The following is a 22,908-nucleotide window of genomic DNA, read 5'->3' as shown; positions in this document are numbered from 1 at the left end:
ATGTTATATTTCTACCATTTTTTTTTCTTTTTAAAGTTAGGAGTACCTTTCTTTTTTCTCTTACTTTAAGCATTACACTTTTTCCTTGTACTTCGGGTTCGATAAAACATCGATTAACGACACTTTTTGGTCGATCCAGAAAACCGGGAAATTCAGATATCCGGGATAGCGATGGTCCCGAGCATCCCGGATAATTGGTTCTCTACTGTATTTTGAAAAGAGGGGAGGGTCCAAAAATGGCAATGCCTAGGGCCTACGAAAGGTATAATCCGGCTCTGGGCTAACTATACTAATTTTATTTAATTGTTGAAGAAATTTAAGAGAAATAAGGAACAGCTCAACACACTTAAAACAAATGTCGCAATAAATGAAATAGTTTAGTATAGCTGAAACAGCATCCTAAAATATCCCATAGATTGTGCTTTGAGTGGTCACCATTTTTAAAAAGAAGAAAATTAGAAATAAAATTTCCTGTATTTGAAAAAATTAAAATTTCCCCTGTTATTTTAGGTGACTTTTAAATTCCCAGTACTTTAGATTTTCCCTGTTCTTCCTATGGAGTTGCAATCTTGTACTACTAGTTTTAAAGATTAGAGATTTCAAAAATGATTTTGGGGCCAGGATACCCTGTTTGGTTGGTACTCATGTCCGTGAGAAGAGTAGTTCGAATCCCGCCGGCCTGAGACTCCCCTGGGTACAAAATGGTGACTGGTGCAGGCTAAATCGGTCGGTGTCACAAAGCCCTCCAAGTTCTCATAACCAATACTTCTAGGAGTACTGAATTGGTGATTGATCCTTCTTTGAACAGCAGACCCAATTTTATGGGTTTACGCCTACTAATGTTCAACTCCGTAGCCTGGTAATTTTGAACCCAACCCAGAAAACAAGGGAGCTCCTGGATAGAGTACTGGGAGAAATTTGCCTTTGTGGAGGACTTTTTGATGGAACTAACCCGCATTTGCGTTACATAGAGAGGAAGACCACGAGAACCTCCCACGGTTAGCCTGACGGCAAGGGGACTCAAACCCATGATCTGTCTACCACTTAGGATATTTCACGTCAGCACTGTGGTCGCAGATGAATGATTAGGGACACTCTGTAAAAAGGGGTGTGATGTGTATGGTTGAAATCCCATTCTTGACCATTAATGGTGCCAGTTAAAAACAATAAGTGCACCCTTCGGCTTAAATTTATTAGCAAGTCGTACTGGAAACAACAACAGTGATGAGTTTAATGAAGTCTTATTTACTAAATTTAATACTAAAAATCTCGGATAGTCTTATAAAGAGTAACTTGTCAATTTGAGTTTAAATGTAAAAGAGGTATGTAATGTACTAAGTTATACCTTAACAAAATTATTTATCTCTTATTTACCCTTTTTACGGTTTCAGCTATGATAGAAGAAAATCTGGGTGGTTCAACAGAATCTATGCTGTAAGTGTCTGCATATGCATCAGGAGGAATGGCATAATCATCAGACAAAACAGATTCAGTAGAAGTATCTGAAAAAAGAATTTTTTTTTCATTAATTACTTGAATTTTTTAAGCAAACATCAAAGAATGACATTATGTATTTTTGAAATTATTAGGAGTAAGCAAAATAATAATAAAAATAAAAAAACTTCAAACCTATTTTTTTTGGCTTAGTGCCCACTTTTCAAGAGATATCTTTTTCAACACCCCTTAAAAAAATTTTATCAAATGTTTATTGACTGATTTTAAAAAAATAACCTCCACTTACTTTATTTTAGTTACAGTAGACTTTAAATCATACCATTAATTTATTGGAAATCTCTATTGTTCAATGACTTTATATTTGAACTTTTCTAAGAAGTATTTCTTAAAAAGAAAGCAGCCGTAACATAAATTTTTTTTTATTCACTCCAAACGTTTAAGTAGACTTTAGAAAGTCTCAATGTCCACTGGAAACGATAGTGTTTATGTTGGAAAACTATGCGCTAGAGATTCATTTTTATTATTGGGATTCGTCTCTATATGTTTTATAATAAAAAATTATTAATACTTCAATTTGTAGAAAAAAACAGTTTTTTAAAACTCTACATTTTGAAGAAAAGACTCCTTACCAAGCTTGAAAATAACGAAAATAATTAAAATTCGCTTAACATTTTGTAAAAAGCAAATTTACCTCTTTTAACTGATTTTGTAGGAGAAGTGCAACTGTGTTTTGCAGGTGACTGATTTGTACTACTTTTATTTCTGCCTGGACTACCAGTAGAAGCGCTAGATTCTGTCTCACCGCTAGTGGTGTGAGTAGATGTGACTCTCGTATTTTCTTCATTGTCTGAAGAATCTGTAGATTCACCAGTAAAAGGAACAGATCTGATTTGGGAAGCCCTCTATAAAAATAATATTAATTCAGATTTATGATAGAAACATATTAGGTGAAAAGAACAACACTTTAAGAAAGCGGTTAAAAAAACAGAAGGGGATATGTACGATTTGCTACAATTGTCTCAAGAAACTAAATGATTTTTTTAAAAAATTATTTATAAAGTTTATCAACAACAATTAAACTATAATGCAGGTCTTGAAATTAACAGTGATCTATTGGTCCAAGACCACTAAAATTTAGCTCAGATGGATTGCTGGTCAAACGGAGCAGCAATCGATGCAGTAAGATGGTAAGCTGTTTAAGTCACAAAATAGCATATTTCATCATAATTGCGAACATTACGTGTTCTATCTGGGGTCGTTCAAATATTATGTAAGCAACTTTTAGGAAAGGGGGTTGTGATTTGTTTATTTTGCTGACAAGGGGGCAGAAAAGGTATAAACAACGCTTATGTGAGACATTAAAATCCCGTTATTTTCAAAATTTTCTTAAAAATCAAAATAAAAAACTTAACAAAAAATATCATAGGGAAAAGTTTAAAATGTGGAATATAAGTTGAATTCAGAAAGAGAAAATTAGAAAGAAAAATTCTTCAAAGAGTTTCATAGGTCAAGAGTTTTGAACACAAAAGGAAAGCAAGATATTCCTAAAGAATATTTAACTCAAAATGTTCCAAAATGAAAACTCCATATAATGTATAGTTGCATCTTTTTCCCTGAATTAAATTCTAAAACTATAGTAAATGCCAAAGTTGAAGTGAAAAAAATCAAGGGAAGGATTGCAACTTTCTAATCTAAGCATGAAAGGGGTTTGTGAATTGTTTATTTTTGGTGACTAAAGAAAGGAGGTTCATAATTGTGCCAAAAATATACTTAAATAATATTGGAACGATCCCTGTCATTTTAATTAATTAATAATACTTACTCTGTTATTTTTTTAAAAATAAAATCTAATCGAGACATGTAACCAAACCAGTAATGCATGATAAGTGATGTAACATCTTTTAGTTACTGGTCCTACCAAACAGTGACTATATTTTCTTAATTTCTACCCAACCCATAGAGTATGTATTCAGAATATTGAAATATATCTGTTATAAAAATAAGTCACAAGCATAGTAAAAAGCCCAAGTAACTTTCTCAATATTTCATAATTTTTAATTTCTTGTACTGTAGTCAGTGTTTTCACTACAGCGCGAGAATCTCGCATATTTTTTTCTTTTCTCGCATTAAAAAATAATTACCGCGAGAAATTCGCGCATTCTATAAACCAATTTCAAAATGCGCGAATTTCTCGCATTTTGAAAAAAATTTCTCATTGCGCCATTTAGAATAAAATCCGTTTCACTTTTCTTCCTGGATCTTTCATTATTTTCAACATCTGCCCCATTATCTAGCTTCCCTATTTACCAGTATTGTTCAGAATCTTTAAGAACTACAGAACACCATCCCTCCGAACCTCTTTCAGAAAGCATTTCTCTGCGACCACGTGTTTACTGTAGGTAAGATTTCTTCATGTAAGACGTTAAAATTTTTTGCGCATTAATGCAAGATGGACAAATACCTTGTAAAGCCAATATCTTCTACTCCGAAACGGACAAATGAAAACGAAACAAATGTGGGTAGAAACGATCAAAACGAAACAAATACGCATTTGAGTTACCTTATGAGAATAGCTGATGAAAAAGTAGATATAGAACATTTTCCATGTGATGATGCAGCAAAAATATTCAATGCTTTAAAAATTAGAAGATATTAAAAATGTATTATAATTAAAGAAATGATTTTTTTCATGTCTCTCTGTGTCTTTGTTTTTTAATTTCTAGTAATCTCTCTTAACTTTTTGAAATCTCACCCTGTTTTTGAGAAAGGGTGAGAAATTCTCACCCATTTTTTTTCTGCGATGAAAACACTGTGTAGTGTATTGCACATCGTTTTATAACCCAGCTGCTGCTGAATATAATGAAATGAAACAATTTATACAATTATCATAAAGTTGTAACAAATACCCCATCCCAAAAAATAAAATTAAATTTCTACCAATCAATGATTAATTAATTGATCTGGTCTTCAAAACTATGATGAAATGAAAGTTCTTAAGCAGAGCAACAGTTTTAATTGGTTCCAAAGCAATTCTGTGAAACATTTTTGAACTTTCACAGCAATTATAAAAACAATTTTGAACTTTTGAAACCAATTGTAACAATAGTTCTGCTTTACCTTTAATTTTAAATGGAAATTAAGGTTCAAAACAATTCAACTAGAAAGTTGTGTTTTGAAAAGCTTACTATGTAATGTGAAACACAAGCTTACATAAAATGTGTAAAGCTCAGTAGGTTAAATACACTTGTGACACAATTTATGAACTTCAAAATTTGAGAAAACCAAAGAATTTTAATAAGTTCTCATGAAAATTTTAATTAAATAAGAAGACAATGTTATTTTTTAATATAAGAAAACAAGAAAAGTGTAATGAAGTTATTCCGTTTCAATTTTCTTCGTCTATGTCACACTGTTTTTTTTATCATTAAAAATTAGTTTTAAATAGTGTGATAAATCAATAGTTGACATCATAACTATTTAAATCTTCATAAATGAAATAAGTAAAATTAAAAAAGCAAGACACTTACACCCTTAACCATGGCATAAACTGGAATACTCATATCAGTAAAAGAGTCTGTCATGTAACTATCTTGATTTTTTTTAGGTTTATGAGATGGAACTGTAAAAAGAATGAAGTAAGTAAATAGAACAGTACAAAAAGACAATAATCTTTTTTAGAGATAAATTTATAATTTTAAACATAATTCTGAATTAAATTATAATGAAAAACTACAATATCAATGCTAATTTTTTATATTTTTTTCAGAAAATTTTATACAGGATACTAAAATGGCAATAAAAATACAGTCAAAAAAAGCAAAACTATTTTTATTTTGTTAGCATTAAAAAACATCACAATGATTACCTATTTTTTTTTACTTTTTAAAACTTACTTATCTAGGCAAGATTTAAATTTGAAAGCATAAATTTTGTCACTGCAATCAAACTCATTCATAAAAAGCAAGAGGGGACCTAAATATTTGCTCATCACAACCGAGTGGTTGTAAAAAATGGGTTCAGAAAAAACTATAGAAGTTCATACATACAACCAAATTATAAATATACAACACTTCATTCGCTTCAAAAATATACAGATTGGAAATAATAGTGAGCATGCTTCAGGTACTCAAAATTAGATGCCCATTTTCAAGATTTACCACACACGTATGAGAAGAAACAAAAGCGATATCAAACAAGTTGCCAACAAAAAATAGAAAAACAATTATGGCTGAGAAAAGAAAATCAGGGTAAAATGCATTTCCATGCGTTATGGAGAGATGGTGAGGATCTAATGTCGTACACAAGGGAATCAGCATTCATATGAATACCACAAGATTCTTGGGAATCAAGATGAGCTGATATGACTGAGGTGGAAATGATTTTGGCTTATCGAAATTGAATTTATTTCCAACATTTGAAAATGTTCCGCAATTAATCATTTCTCGTAATTGATGATTTTGATGTCTCATGTAGCAAAGGTCACACAATCAAAGATTGTGGTAGAAAATCAAGTAATATCTAACCCAGTGTTTTCACTATAGCGCGAGAATGCGAGAATCTCGCATATTTTTTTCTTTTCTTGCAGTAAAAAATTATTAACGCGAGAAGTTCGTGCACTCTATTAATCAATTTCAAAATGCGCAAATTTTGGAAAAAATTTCGTCTTTGGCCGCTTTGAATAAAACCCGTTTCACTTTTCTTCCTTGATCTTTCATTATTTTGAACATCGGTTCTTGTTATCTAGCTTCCCTATTTACCAGTATAGTTCATAACCGGTGCAAACAGCAGAACACCACTACCTCGAACCACGATACCCCTTTCAGATCACATTTCTCTGCAACCACGTGTTCATCGTAGGTAAGGTTTCTTCATGCAAGACGTTTACATTTCTGTAAATGAATGTAAGATGGACAAATACCTTGTTAAAGCGACATCTTCTACTCCGTAACGGACAAATTAAAATGAAACAAATGTCGGTAGAAACGGTCAAAACAAAACATATACAGATATTTTTCAGCCAAATAAATATAATAGCTGATGAAAAAGTAGATATAGAACATTTTCCATATGATGATGCAGCAAAAATATTCAATAAGATGTTATAATTAAAAAAATAATTTTTTTCCAAGTCTATTCGTGTTCTTTTAAACTTTTAGAAATCTCACCTTGTTTTTGAGAAAGGGTGAGAAATTCTCTCCCATTTTTTTTCTGTAATGAAAACANGGTAAGGTTTCTTCATGCAAGACGTTTACATTTCTGTAAATGAATGTAAGATGGAGATACCTTGTAAAGAATGTAAGATACCTTGTTAAAGCGACATCTTCTACTCCATAACGGACAAATTAAAATGAAACAAAACATATACGGATATTTTTCAGCCAAATAAATATAATAGCTGATGAAAAAGTAGATATAGAACATTTTCCATATGATGATGCAGCAAAAATATTCAATAAGATGTTATAATTAAAAAAATAATTTTTTTCCAAGTCTATTCGTGTTCTTTTAAACTTTTAGAAATCTCACCTTGTTTTTGAGAAAGGGTGAGAAATTCTCTCCCATTTTTTTTCTGTAAAGAAAACATTGTAACCGCTTAAATTTCTTAGGATTACTTATTTAATATCACTTATTTTTTATTTCTGTACATAAAAGGAGTTAATTAATTTGCTTTGAACTATTTTATTCTCTTTTATGTGCAACTGTTCTTCGAAGATGGCCCAAAAAAACATCATCAAAAAAGGAATTTGTCGACACAAAAACATTAAAAGAAAAATTTTTCAAGAAGAGATTAACTGAGGTGTAGAGGCTGAAATTAAGAAGAGATGGAATAAATCATAAAAATATTGTATGTTAAAATTGGGGTCATCACTTTAAAAGCAAGCTAAGTTTCAATAGACTTAACATTGTTCCAAGTATTTCCGATTTTTTCATTAAACCCAAGTTCGATGAAAGCAAGCCGGAATGTATTAAAATGAATTTTTTTGAAAAAAGTATTAAAATTGGCTACTATCATGAAAACACGAAATTTACTTACTCATAGGACAAGAATGTAGAGCATCTCTAGATAATGATATGCCATTCATTGCAACTTCATATATTCTTGACTCCTGAAATTAAGTATAAATGAAAATTGAATATTTGAACAATAAAAATCAAATTTTGAATGAATTCTGAAAACGTTGAATAGAACAATGCAAAAACCACACTTTTGCATAATACGTGGCGAAAATCAACACGGTAAAGAATACGTGGCGAAAATCAACACGGTAAAGAAAAAAATTATTAATTCAGAAAGGTAAATTAAGCACTTTTTAAAAACAAAAATCGAAAAAAAAAGCACCTTTAAACACTTTCAAAAAACGCTACACAACATGTCAATAGGTCGACTGAAACTTATGTACATGCAAATATCAATGGCTTCAAAAAATAAACAAAATTAACTGATTATTTTATTAAATGATTACTTTTTCTGTTTGAAATAAATTCATGTTTATATTTCTCTTCTACACAAATGCAAAAAAATACGACTTACTGGAAAAAGCCTGCAATGTTCATCTGAAGAAAAAACTCACCATGAATCTGAACTTACCCAAGAAGGGAACCTGTGCAAGGGAGGAGTTGGGGGTCGAATGTCCATATCAGAATCCAGTCCGACAATCATTTCTTTACTGGGTGTATAAATTTCAGCATAATCATGAAGATCATTACTCGTCTGTACGGTTCTTCTCCTCTCACCCGAGTGTCCGTTTCCAACATTCAGCATCTTGAGTTTGCGATCTAAGCTGCCATAAATATTCCCGTATGAGTTGTGCTTGTTACTATTGTTTACATCATTTTCCATATTAGTTTGTGTGGTGGTATTTCTAGAAGCTAAAATAGAAAAATATATATCAATCAGATTTCTCACTGAGTTTAAGAAATAAATTTCTGTGACGATTTTCTTAATTTTTAATTTCATGTTTTGGTTGGTGTCTTTTGCCCATAAAATCCTAATTTTGAAATTACAAATTCTCTGTCTTATAATTTTTCATTTAAATTCACTTAATCAATAATTATTATTTTTTTTAAAAAAAAAAAGCCTAATAGAGACAAGTAAATAGATTAAAACTGTGTCTAGACTAGTGATATCTTTTTGTCACTTAGTCTCCAGAGCCCGTCTCATCGCTAATTTCTACCCATGAGGATAAATTTCCAAATCGAACTTCAATTAAAACATTATTTAACATAATTATATTTAAAATCCTAGAATTTTTTCTCAATTAAAAAATGAGTTTCAATTATAAATAAAGGATCTGATATAATGTAACAATTAACCACATTTTCAAATTATTCAGGGGAGAGCTTTTGGCTGAAAACTACAATTTCCACGCAGGCAATAAGGTGTTTCTGTGTTATTATTTTGTAAGAAAACTTGCAAAGTCTTAACTGTAAACAATATTAAGGAACAGTCAGCTGAAAAATATTTCCTTTGAAAAAAAGGTGGCTTATCGCTATATTGTCCTAAGTAATAGAAATTAATGGCAGATTTTAAGATGAAAAATTAAATTAGAAAAATCTGCTATGAATTTTAGATGCATATACTCACATGGGATATTAGTAACATGCATAGAAGAAGAGTTTCTAGTGGTTTCTCGGGGAAGTGACCGGGAATGTTGTTTTTTGGAAGGGGTTTTTTTCACATCAGATGTTGACCTTGATATTGATGATTGTGAAAATGGTAAAGTACTAATTGATGAAGTGTGGGGAGGAACAATGGGAGGAAGACCAGCCTATGGGAGAAAAAGAACCATAAGCAATATTAAATCAATTGCAAAGAACTGATAATTAATATCATAATTAGAATAAGTGAAAAAGGAAAAATTTCTCAATACAAAAGAATCCAATTAGAACCCATTATTAAATACAAAATTAGAACTAAGAATGAGAACTCTCATTTTATAGTATTTTTTAAACTCTGCGACAGTCCTTTTTTTTTGCATGAACAAATTTAAATAAAAAATGCAATAGAAATTAAAAAATTTTTATATATATATNAAAAATAACAAAAAACTGGAAGAAAAAAATCCGAAAAAATGGAAAAAAAAATTTTAAAAAAACCTGGAAAATAAAAGATATAATCTTTTCATCAGCTCACACGATTATATCCGCAAAAAGAGTGCTTTCCAATATTTTAACAATATAGCCAAAACAAAATATATAAATACAATAGTGTGAGGAGCACTCAAATTAATTTTTTAAAATTTTTTTAGTGCTCCTCATGCAGGGATGGCGAACCAACGGCACGCATGCCATTTATGGCCCGAGACACAATATTTTGGGCCACCGATCACAATTGTTATTACACTATGAGTTGTTATTACACAAATTTTATTACACTATGAAGCATATGTAACAATTAAATTAAAATTCACAAAAAACAAACAAAATAATAAACAATTATTAATTAAAAAAATTAACAATTAATGCTAAAAAACAATTAATAACCATAAAAAACAAGCTAACAATAAATAACAAGCAAAAAAAAATCTAACAGTACTGCTTAAACAAACATCTTACAACCTAATATAAGTTATTTGTCATCTAATCTTCAACAACAGAAGTCACACTCATGTTACTTTAAGTTGAATTATGCATATAACTGAGACATTGCAAAATGTATTTTTTTCAATGTAAATAAAGAGTTTTGAGTTGATAGTATTTAGTATCATTAATTTCCCAATAACTACGAAGTCAAAATTATTTGACGGCACGTCTATGACCTCATTAAACAATTTTTTAGAAAAAATGGCACGCTGGTGTATAACAGTTCGCCAGCCCTGCACTATTGTATTGATATATTTTGCTTTGGCTATATTGATACAATATTAGAAAGCACTCTTTTTTGCAGATATAATCATGTGAGCTGATGAAAAGATTATATCATTTATTTTCCGGATTTTTAAAAAATAAAATTGTCCTTTTTTCGGATTTTTTTTCTTCTTCCTTCCAGTTTTTTGTTATTTTTATTTTTATTATTTTTCTTTTCCCCCTTTTTTCACTGTTCTGTAATTTTCCTTTGATTTCCCTACATTTTGAACTTATTTAATGAGTTCTATTTACTAGCACCTTATGCGCAGTAAATAAAACTTATTGTTTTTCTTAATTTTCTTCGTGTTTTTTTTTTGTATTTATTTATTATGCTATATATATATATATATATATAAGTAAAATGCCACAATAAAAAACCATAAAACTGTATTTTTCTACGGTTTTAAAACTTTCAGAAATTCTACAGCTTGAACTAGAAAAACGTTAGAAATTTAAAGATATAAAAATTTATTTTTAGTATTTTTGCAATTTGCAAATAGTCCATGTCTTTTGCATGAACAAAAATGAAAAAATACTTAATTTTTTTAAAAAAATTAATGAAAAAAGTAAAATTGCGATGTGATTTGTAAAAATCTCAGAAATGCAGAATGTGATGAGATTTTTAAATCACACGAATGCGGATCACAATGTATGATTTTTAAATTGCACAAATATAGATCATAAATCTAAACTTTTAAATCATGTAGATGCAAATTGTATGCGTGATTTTTTTTTTATCACACAAATATGGATTGCGATGTGTAATTTTTAAATACTAATTGCTATGCGGGATTTTCAAATCGCCCAACAGGATTAAGGGTTCCAATAGCTAAAATCCATGACAAACTGGAAGTTTCCATGATTTTGTAGTGTTTATCAATGAAAATCATGAATTTCCATGACAAATTTCCATCAAGAACAAAATCCTTGACTTTCTACAATTTTCAATAACTTTCCAGGTGAGCCGATACCCTGTTGCATGTTTAGTGTTAAGAAATGTATACAATCTGGGGCTTTAGAACGGAAAGCTAACTTAAATAATTTTTAAGTTATTAAATGTTTTAATAAATCTCCGGTTCAACGAGATCTTTCAACCTGGATGCGTATTAAATCAATTTATCATTCCCAATCTTTGCAAATTCTTATGAGCCCAGCTAATGCAACCTTGGAGTAACCTTATAAATATTAAAAAATTATCACTTACACTTTTCATTTCAACACTTTTCAATCACAAACACTTTTCATTTTCATAAAATTTAGTTTTTCTTAATATTAAAATTTTTCACCATTCATAGAACTAGAACAGAGGGCACTGGTTAAAGATAGGTAAAATTTGACTTAACAACCATGAATAATTGTAGCGAACTCACAGCAGTTATGAAAATGGCATATTATTCAATAAAAAACATTATTTTAGGTGACAACAGAAACTTCAAAAAACAGACTTCAAAAAAATTTTGATTTAACTTACTTAAAATTTTTTTAGATAAACCTCAAATATCATAAAAATACAGCAAGTAAATACACAGGGTAAAAAAAAATATAAAAAGCCACCCAAGTAAGGTTTTTATAAGGACAATAGACGTGACAATAAAAAAAAATCATGATATTTACTTCTACCATATATTCAAAATTCAACAACTGGTGGCAATCCTTATTCTCAGAGTCACATAGCCTATCAAGCCCACTGAACATTTATTGTTTGTTATATCACTGACAACAGGTGATAATAAAAAAAATCATGATAATAAGCTTCCACCATAGATTTTAGAATTCAACATCTGGAGGCAATCCTCATCCTCAGAGTCAGATCATCTTGCCTAACAAGTATGCCGACTAGAATTTTATAACCCTGACAATAGGTGACAATAGAAAAATAATATTTACTTCCACCATAGATTCTGAGTTCAAAGTGGCAATGAAAAAAAAAAACATGATATTTACTTACTTCCACGATAGATTCAGAGTTCAACATCTGTAGGCAATCCCCATCCTCAGAATCAGACCGTCTTGCCTGACAAGCACTGTCTATCCACTGATCAACACGAGCTTGTTGAGCTGAAGCCCAGGAGGAAGTCTTCTTGCTACTCTCAACCAAGGAAGAATTGAAGGACGGTTCATTATTATTAATGAAGTTGGCACGTTGATTGGCGCTTGATACTGAACTGTGCGGGGGAGCATCGTCGGATGAACCTTGCTCTTCCCAGCTCCCTCTGGAGGAATCCTGAGGGAAAATAATTCATGGTTATTAAAGTGAATGAAATAGTTCTAAAATAACACAGTGCCATAGCATATCATCCGCATTGGAATCATGTAATACACTTAACTAAAAAAGAATACACATAATTAGATTTTAAAAAAATATGTTACTCGATTATGATTGGCATTAAGTGTATGAAAATACGGTTATTTAAAAAAGTTATTCAAGGAGATATCTTTTATTGGTACCTTAATACGTAGATATCTTTTCTGTATATAAAAAGAAAATCTAGTAAAATCTAGAATAACTGGTTTCAAGAAAAGTAAAAAGAAGTCAAATTCCAAAAAGCAGAATTTAAAATTTTTTAATTTAAAAAAAAATCCTACACATTAAATGTTAAAGAAAAAGCTTCAACCACCTTTAATTTAAATTGAAAAAGTCATTAATTTACAAAACAAAGTGCCTAAATCTGTCACTAAATTTAGTGTAAAATGAATTTAGTGGAAAATTTTTCAAAGTTTCAACATTAAAACAAACTATTGCATTTGAAATTTTACCCATCTAAAAATAACCTGCAGTTTGAAGGATTTATTCTACAGTCAACTATAGATTTTCTATTGAGCAATCCTAACTGTAAAAATACTTCAGTTATTTCGCAGCTGATGTGAAGTAATTTTTCTGTGATTTATTTAAAAAAAATTTTTAGCTATTGTCTACAAAATTATTACAGTTTTATGTGAAGTCACTTTAAAAACAGAAATTTAAATGATAATGAAACTTTCAATCCTTGGTTATACTGCAGTAAATTTGAAGTAATTATACAGTCATTGTTTCAGAAGTATATTTTCTGACATATCTGCAAAAAAACTAGTTATTTTGTATTGATAAAAAACTGAGCTTCCGGTTTTCCAGCAATCAAATAGATTTTGATGTCTTCAATCTTACTTTACTTGTTGATAAATCTTTCAACTTTTTGTAATTTCTTTTTTTTTTTTTTATCTTTTGATTATATACATTAATTTTAGACTATTAATTTTTCATATTTAAATAAGGATTCTAAACATATATATTTAGAATGTAGATAACGTACACAGTCTAAATTTATAAAACAAAAACGCATGAAATACATATTTGGCATAATTGCAAGTAATTTATAATTTAGAAGCATTGAAAATTGTTAAGTAAGATTTTTACACATTTTAATTAGTTTAAAATCTGTTTAAAATTATGCATTAAAATATTTCAGTAAATATATTACTAATTTTATTTTTATTAAATTATTTTTTACTTAAAAAGTTGCTTTTATACAAAGTTATGGTGAAAACAATACAATAGTAAAATGTGAGCAGTTTAAATTAATAATTTATTTTTTTAATTTAAATTCATACTAAAACTATTTCAGAGCCAAAATTACACTTATTTTATTTAAACAAAATAAACTTTTAGTTTGGGTTTTAAACAAATTTATATCAAAATAGAACTGAATACATAACTGAAGTTGAAAATGGATATTTTATCCCAGATTTCTTAGGTTCAAACCTCTCCTTCATAATTGATTAATTTCAGTCTGTTTTTGAAATTTGTCTTAAATAGATGTCGATAATTTAAAACAATATATCTTTTTTATTGTTTAAAAATAACTGTGCTTGAAAAAATAATATGGCTCATAATATTTTCAATTGAATATAAATGAGCATAAGAATTATAGAATTGTTTGATTTTAAAATTCGTTCTATACATTTAAAAAAAGAATACCAAATCTATAAACTATGGAGAAATATGCAAATTTACATTGTTAGGAATTTCTCGTAAAATATAATAATAAATAAATAAAAATTATAATTAATTGCTGAATAATAATTCATTTAATTGATATCTTACCCTATTCCAACAAAATAATCATAAAAAGACTGTATCCAAACTGTTATACAAAGAGTTAATAGAAACAGTTTATTAACTGTTTTCACTTAATATGATTAAACAAACAAGAATTTTATCCGCACCAACTAGGTCAACCTTCTGAAATCACTTAGAGTTCCAAGCAATAAGCATGTTGCTGTAGCCGAGAGGGCTAATTGGCCAATCTCACATTCCACAGAACAGGAATACAAATCCCAGCAAAAACACCACAGTATTTCTAACATTCCTTGAACACATGAAGAATTTCCTATCTCTTGCATTCCCCAATTGATGCCCCAGACTGCAAGAATAGACTCCACAGAAATGCTTAAAACAAAAAGTCTAGTATTTCCAATCGCTTACGATACATGGCGCCATTAATTAATCTAATATCCATACAAATTTATTGCACAATTTTTGAAGTTGGTACTATTATAAAATTACAGTTTGTAAACTGCAGTAATAAAGCAGCTCTCCGATCTCAAATATTTTGTAGAGGAATTGGACAAATAACCTGCCTTCAAAGTGAATTTTTTTTTATAAATTTTCTGCAGCTTATTTTTAGTTGGGTATTAAATTATCATATCATGTGAATAAGTAAAAAATATTAAAGGAAAAAGGCTGATAAGTAAGGATGTTGTTAAATACTTTAACAAGTTATTATTTAGAGGCTTATGTAAAAATAAAACGTAAAAAACCAGTTAGGCCTAACCAGAAGGCTTTGAAATTAATATCATAATAGTTGCCCCAAGCCCTCATCTTAAAAACTGTCTTCAGATAGCACTGCTTGTGCGAGGAAAAAAACCATAATCTTTTTCTCCCCAAAAACAAGTTAGTTGGATTTGTGATAAGATGCAACTTGCCACAATTAACTGTTAATAACATTCATCACTTTGTAAATCCTTTATTATATTAATCATCTTTTTATATATTGTAGAAAAGCAGTAATAAATGTTTAATCACATTTAATGGGATTTTGACATAATACCCCAAGACTTCATCTCAATACTTTTTAGCAAAAGAAACCAAAGACGGTGATCCACAGAAAAGGTAAGTGGAACTGACTCTTACCCTTACTTTGTATTGATATTAAGAAACAAGAATATATGGGATTGAACAATGGTAGAAATGTGATCAGCAATGCCCACTAAATACATAATCCACAATTTTTAACATTTACAACTCAGTGCCTTAACCACTGTTCCACTGCATATTCTTAAATTCATATAAATTATTTCAATTCAACATTTTTACTTTTTTCTAAACAAATATAAAAATTTTCTTGATAATAGTTGTGTTCAAATATTCATATTTACTTCAGCATTGCTTTTTTCTTTCTGCTGGGATACTAAACTAAGCCTCTTTTTTAAAACATCTAGCTGCGCATTACATTTCTTGTTTTCTTCCCTAAGATGAAAGTTCTGTTCTTCTAGCTGAAAATAAAATTAAACACACAATAAAATAAATAAGAAAGAAGAAAATTTTTTATAATGTCATTAAATATTCCAAAATATAACAAAATTTGCCACCCTTAAGTATAGAAATTGCATTTTACACAGGCTTCATATAGTTTTGTAGCATAAAAAATTATTTTAATGTTAAATTCATAAGTATTTTATCACTAATAATGATATATGTGAAATCATATATGCATCCTCTGGTGTTTCAAGTTCCAATGTGATAAGCTACTAATGCCAACTGGAATAATTGTACAAATAATATACCTTTTAAAATAACTAAAATTACTACAAAGCATTTAAACTTCCTTTTTATTGCTTTTGAAGAAAAGAAAAATGTTGATAAAAATATTCTTTCTCTATAAGCCAAATTTTTCCTTTAATTAATAATAATTTAAAAAAAACACGTATGGCAATTTGGTTTTATCTTGCACATGACACTCGATTCAATTGTTGTAAAAAGTAAATTTTAAAACTTTCAAAAGGGACACACAGCTCATAGAAATTGCATAAAATTTTTATTTGCCATAAATATTCCATTAAAGAAGCTTTCTATATATTATTTAATTAATTTAAGCAGCCTGTTCTAGAAATTATTTTAATAAACATTTCAGAAAAAGGCTGGAGTTAATAAAGTTACAATTAAAACAATATGAAAATATAAATCGGAACTTTTCAAGCTTTTTCTTTTTTTAAAGTACACAATGTTTGAAAATGCCAGTTTTGTGAAACGCAATTTTTTTTTTTTTAAATAAAAAAAACTTTCAGATGTATGTCACAAATGAGAGAGACATGTTCAAGCAAACTAAATACAGAAAATTGAAAAAATAGTATGTAACACAGAAAAAATAGTATGTAACACAAAAGTTTCAAGTAATGTACTTTATCTAACCCTTCATTGAAAAAATTTCATCCTTTTTTTTTCACTTTTGTACATAAAAGTATCAACTACAAACAATTTCAAGAAACATGCTCAACTTACTTCTTTGAGCTTATTTGTGACCCATTCCTTAATTTTTGATGCCTTCGCTTCAACTTTCTTTGCATCAAGTATCCTCAATTTTTTCTGTAAAAAATAAGAGAAAATAGGCGTTGGTACATTATAAATGCAAAGTAAAACTACCCATTAACCCTAGCAACAATTTAAACCTTGGCTCCATTTGGGATTCAAAATTGGCTCGATATGGGTACATGCACCGACGGACCAATATTGGGAAGGCTATATTTTTTAATATTGATCCTAGAATGGCCTCAGGGTGCTTAGCCAAATTATTCGACAAAAAATAAGCGCCATTTAAGCACTAAAAAAATATCATAACTAGGCAGGGTTGGAAACTTTTGACAATTGACGGTTTTATCTTGTTTAAACCGTCATGTCAAAAAAAAAAAGCCTTCTGGCATTGTTTTTGACAATTGTCAAAAATCACGAAATTTTGAATCGTGTAAAACGAATGACGTTTTCCCACTCTACAGACAGACAATACGCCAAAAAGATCGAGGTTGAATTGATTGTGAAAATGTTGAATAGAATAATGTAAACTATGTCTTTTTGCATAATTCGTAGCGAAAATTAACATGGTAAAGGAAAAATCTCATTTTGAAAAAGGGAAAACCAAGCACTTTTTAAAAACACCCAATGAAAAAAGCACCTTTAAGGGCTTTTAAAAACCGAAAATAAGCACCATTACGCACTTTTTAAAAATACTACGCACCCTGGGCCTATATAGGACCTACATTGGCTAAAAGAGAACCTACATTGAATCAATAATGGATATAAAATAGTCAGTGAAGCTAAAAATTTTATATAAGACCGATATGAAAAAAATAAAGGCCCTTTAAACCTTTACTGAACCAATCTTCATGAATATTGGCCCAATAAGGGCCCAAGTTATTTCGCTGCTAGGGAAGATTTTTCTCTATATCTCCTTATATAATATATATATATCTTTAGATTATGATTCTTAAAAAAGATTTCTAATTTAGTATATGGAGAAAGAGAACACCTATATAATGTAAAATATTTTCAGTATTGATTATAAATAGCGTTATAATAATGTATAGCTCAAATTAAATTTCTAATAAGTCTAGCTATCAAGAGTTGGCAGGTNGATTTCTAATTTAGTGTATGGAGAAAGAGAATATATATAATGTAAAATATTTTCAGTATTGATTATAAATAGCGTTATAATAATGTATAGCTCAAATTAAATTTCTAATAAGTCTAGCTATCAAGAGTTGGCAGGTATTTTAAATGCAAGGTAATTAAAAATAACATTATTATGGAATCAAACCACTGCTGGATCAATCTATTTCAATATTTACTCATAACATAACTGCAAAGTTGATTTAAATTAATTTTTAAAAAAAATTTATATATAAAAAACAATGTAACAATACAATATAAGAAAAAAATAGATTTTGATTAATTAAAGAAGTAGTTTTCAAAAATCAGTAACAAACAAGCTTGTTTAAAATAGGAATAACCTTTTTTGAGTTTTACTGAATGTTTCACTGAATTTGTTTTAAAAATTAAAAAATTTTCAACTTTAATCAATTCTTCACAATATCAGTGTTTGATATGTCTGATGAGTAATATGAGCTGTATTTGCCCTAATAATTCAATAATATGGCTCCTAATACATATTTTATGATTAAAGGATAATTAAATTAATTATTATAAGCGTTAAATTTTACTTTCAATATTATGTCTCGTGATGCAAAACATAAAGAAAATTTGCAAACACTTAATTAACTGTATATTGTTTTTTTTTAATACAGTAGGGAACCGATTATCCGGAACGATCGGGACCATCGCTTTTCCGGATAACTGATTTTTCCGGTTTTCTGAATCGCTACAAAAAGCGGTTTTTTTTATTGTTAAACCCGACTAAAAAAATATATATATTTGGAAATAATCTTAAAAAGAAGAAAAAACGATGAAGTAATACAGTAATGATTATTTCTTAAATGATGGTATAGTAAACATCTTTCAAAAAAGAAAGAAAAATCCTAAAATCTTATGAGGAAAAAAATGGTTTTTTTTAAAAAACGGCGGGAAAATTTATTGAATTTCGTTCCGGTTTTTTGATTTTCCGGTTTTCTGATTTCCGGATAATGGGTTCTGTACTGTACTGTGTATTTTGGATTGCCAAAATTCTACTATATACTATGGTTTATTAGTTCAAATCAACTTATTTTTTAAACGAAAATCCCTGATAGGATAAACTAACAAAGCATTGAATTATGAGATAATTTAATTTTATTTTATTATTAATTAATTTTATTTTATTTAATACATCTCTCAGAGATGTTCACAATTCTTTAACTAAGATTTATAATTAAATTACCCACCAATGGAGAACATTACACCTTTATAGTAATTAATTTAATTTTTGTGATGTTTAATAATAATTTTAATACAAATAATGTATAGAATATTAATGCAAATAATATTACTACTAATAATAATATGCTTCTATTCCAGTTTTAATACATTAATCTTCAATGCTTTAAAAGGTCGGTGTCAAAATCCAGAAGAAAAAAAATTTACTCAAAGTTTCCATTTAATTTTAGAAAAAAATTCCGATTTTATAAAACAGGTATTTCAGGAAAATTTCAATGTAAATCCAGACCATATCTTATCGGTACTGCTCAATTCTTCACTGGAAACTATAACTTTTTTTATTTGTAAAGTCAAATATTAGAATTTGTGAGAAAAAAAATATTATTGAATAAGGATGGAAACATGGAAAAGTTTCACTAAACTGCGGAGTTTTTTTTAACTAATTGTAATAGATAATAGAATTATGTACTTAACTCGAATCTCAATAACTAATTACTGTTACTGACAATTATACGACTGGTTATTTTTCCAGAAATGATGCAGGAATTTTCCAAATTTCTGTAAAAAAAATTCAACTTTCCCCAACTATTCCCTGCTTTTCTGAGTAAAATTAAAATTCTCTGAAAATTCCAGGTTTTCCCTGACTTGTGGGAGCCCTTTATATTCTCTGGATTAAAGTGAGCAAAAAACCGAACTGTTAAGTAAAAACACACAGAAACTGTACTTTTATCTAAATACAAGCTCAAAAGTTAAAATGTGGAAAAGTTAACTGCTTAAAATTTCAATGTAGAATTGGTATAATACAAAAATGACTCACCTGTTCTTCAACTTGTTGCTCTAAATTGGTGATAATTTGATCTTTACATGACTGATCTGGATTTTGATGACAATCTTTAAAACTGTCTCCGGAAACCCCTAAAGATTGTAATCTTTGTTCCATAAGTGCAGCCTTAAAAAAAAGAATATGATCATTTAGCTATGTTTAATGCAGCATGAAAAAGCATGTCACCGTGAAAAGATGAACATCACATTTTACTTAAAAAATTAGGTAAAAGGAAAACAGAAGAACATTAAATGTTTTAAATAATACATTTTTCAGAAGCAGTAAGAAGTGTTTTATGTAATTTAATTTTCAGAAGAGGGAGGAAGATGACATTGGGGGTTTTGGACAATATGAAAGAAAGTATTTGATGAGCATTTCCAGCAACTGTATAAGAAATGACAACAGCCTGTTGTAGCTAATGAGAATTATTTTAAATGACAGAAGAAAAAAAATTTGTTTCGATATCTTGTTTACTTTATTTTATAAAGCGATTCACCAAGTTTCTACTGTATTTTTACAGAAATATCGAAGAATTTTACCAGAGTTTCATCTTTGTTGGCCAGCAGTAAAATAAAAGGATTTGATAAAATTTAACATAAACCTGGGCTTGATTTGCAGAATAGCTCAACTCCTATACTTTTTTTTCCAGTAACTTTGTCACAACATAACTGAGATCTAACTATTACTGTTGTTTCACTACATTTTGTTTAATAAATACCATCATGTTATACTTGAGTATAACAATAGTTATACATCCAGAAAATATTTAAAGCGTTATTTATGTCAGGTTTATTACGTCAGATTTATTATCAAATGCGCAAAATTTTACATTTTGCAACTTTTTGAAGTTAGCTAGGATGTATTTATTAGCTAGGAAGAATTTTGTAATTTTTTGTTAAAAATTAAGTATGATCGAAATAGGTCAAAGCATTTTCTTTTCTTACTAATTTGAAATAAAAACTCTCAAGAAAACTTAGTCCTTAAATTCAATAAAGATTTAAAACTCCAGTACATGAAAAAATAAAATAATTGCTTTTACCTTCTGACGTGCCTCTTCCCCTCTTCTTTCTGCATCATTCGCTTTTTGTTCCAATTCAGACAACTAGAAATAAAAAATATTGTAGCGAGCAGTGGTCGGAAGTAGTGAACTTCATGTAGCTAATATACTGTAACCTAATATACTGTAACCATTTTTTTTTAGTAGTTCATACTGTCGCACGCTATTTCTTAAAAGTAGATCAAGTAGTGTGATACGAAAAAAAAATAAAACAGTAGCTCACGGCAATTCCAGACAACTACTTTTAACATAAGTTAAGTTTAAAAAAATACCTGCTACTTCCTCCTCTCCCCCAAAAGCATTGCTCCCTCAATTTGTTGAAAAATCTAAAAATTCCCTCAACTAACACTTACTACTGCATCTTTAACCTAGTTTCTCAATTTTATTGCTAATTTTTTTAAATACACTTCACTTGTTGTATACAAATAATCTACAGCATTTACTAATATAGTATCCTTTGTTTGAACCTTTAAAACTTTTCCCTTTCACAATAAAGAATACAGAGCTAATCGTGTTGCCTTACATCCACAATTTGTATCAATCCACAGCAATTTTAAAATTTTTGTGGATGATATTTTATATTCATCGTTGAACAGCCAATTCAACCGTTTGACCCAATTTTGGGTTTACGATTACCACAGTTCAAGTCCGTAGCCTTGTAATTTTGAACCCTAACCAGAAGACAAGGGAGCTCCTGGATCAAATGTAGAGAAATTTGCCTTTGTGGAAGACTTTGCAATGGAACAAAGTCGCATTATTGTTACATGAAGAGGAAAACCATAAAAATATCCCACGGCTACGCTGACTGTAAGGGGACTCTAGCCCAGATCCGTCTACCACTGAGGATATTTTATGTCAGCACTGTGCTCAGAGCAAGCCGGTTGCAGAATTCGAGGGCCAGTCATCACTGGGAATTGAACCCAGCTCACCTCATTGGAAAGGGAGCACTCTATCCCCTGAGCCACCATGGCTGTTTGTATCTGATAGAATAAATTTGAAGAAAATAAAAAAAAAATCAATAATTAAAAAATTTTACTAAACTGTAAATTTTTCCAGGTCTATTCTCATACCTCCATTAGATTTTTAAATAAAAATACTTTAAAAAACTATAAAACAGAATAAATTGAACCACAACAGCATTTAAATCTCCGCAAACAAATTAAAAAAAGGCAAATGAAGCTTTACATAAATTGAAATTGTATCATTATGTCTAAACAAATAGGCCCCATACTATATATTTACTAAAGCAGAAAATTGCATCACATTACTTGATTAAAAAATTTCATTACCTTCAAAAAATGTGCAAATGGAAATAAAAGTCTATACATCTCAAGCACTCAAAAAACAGACACCCATTCTCAAGACTTCTCAGACGTATGGAAAGTCTTGAGAATGGGCGTCAATTTTTGGGGCATTTTAAACGTGTCCACTTAATTTCCATCTGCATATTTTCAATCTATCATTAATTTCTATCTGCATATCTTAATCAAGTAATATCTCACTGCTTCTGTTTCTTGGGATAATTTGTTTAATTACTTAAAATATGAAGGGAAAAAAAGTTATTCAAGGGAAATTAGATCAAATTTACAGAGTTTAATTACTAAGATCCATAATCATAATAAAGAAACACAGACTAAAATCGAAAAATTTTATCAATAGAACACCACCCCGTTACCCTAAATTGGGGATGATTGGTCGCTGATCAGGAGGATTGGATATCTAAAAATTCTTCACAGCGGTGCTGGTGAGTGAGACTAAAGTGTTCTCGGATTATTGAACCACTCTTAATTTGGAATTCAGTCATCAATAAATTGACATAAACATTGA

General features: G+C 29.3%; 1 protein-coding gene across 2 annotated transcripts in view; it reads right to left on the bottom strand.

The window, feature by feature from the left end:
• The window catches only part of LOC107440829 (uncharacterized protein CG43867), a 66,494-nt gene that overhangs the window by 17,298 nt on the left and 26,288 nt on the right, over positions 1 to 22,908 (bottom strand). For both annotated transcript variants that reach the window (XM_043053448.2, XM_071180687.1), the window contains exons 3-13: positions 21,064 to 21,126; positions 20,019 to 20,150; positions 16,841 to 16,924; positions 15,718 to 15,834; positions 12,251 to 12,526; positions 9,041 to 9,224; positions 8,045 to 8,325; positions 7,490 to 7,562; positions 4,983 to 5,074; positions 2,147 to 2,357; positions 1,375 to 1,502 (exon numbers count right to left, since the gene is read on the bottom strand). In XM_043053448.2, coding sequence (XP_042909382.2) covers positions 1,375 to 1,502; positions 2,147 to 2,357; positions 4,983 to 5,074; positions 7,490 to 7,562; positions 8,045 to 8,325; positions 9,041 to 9,224; positions 12,251 to 12,526; positions 15,718 to 15,834; positions 16,841 to 16,924; positions 20,019 to 20,150; positions 21,064 to 21,126 — 1,641 coding nt within the window. The remainder of the gene's footprint in view (positions 1 to 1,374; positions 1,503 to 2,146; positions 2,358 to 4,982; positions 5,075 to 7,489; positions 7,563 to 8,044; positions 8,326 to 9,040; positions 9,225 to 12,250; positions 12,527 to 15,717; positions 15,835 to 16,840; positions 16,925 to 20,018; positions 20,151 to 21,063; positions 21,127 to 22,908) is intronic.

The sequence above is a fragment of the Parasteatoda tepidariorum genome, chromosome 5, assembly GCF_043381705.1.
Source record: "Parasteatoda tepidariorum isolate YZ-2023 chromosome 5, CAS_Ptep_4.0, whole genome shotgun sequence".
NCBI classification, from domain to species: domain Eukaryota; kingdom Metazoa; phylum Arthropoda; class Arachnida; order Araneae; family Theridiidae; genus Parasteatoda; species Parasteatoda tepidariorum.
Note: the sequence above shows the minus strand (reverse complement) of the source record. Positions and strands in the feature narration are given on the sequence as shown.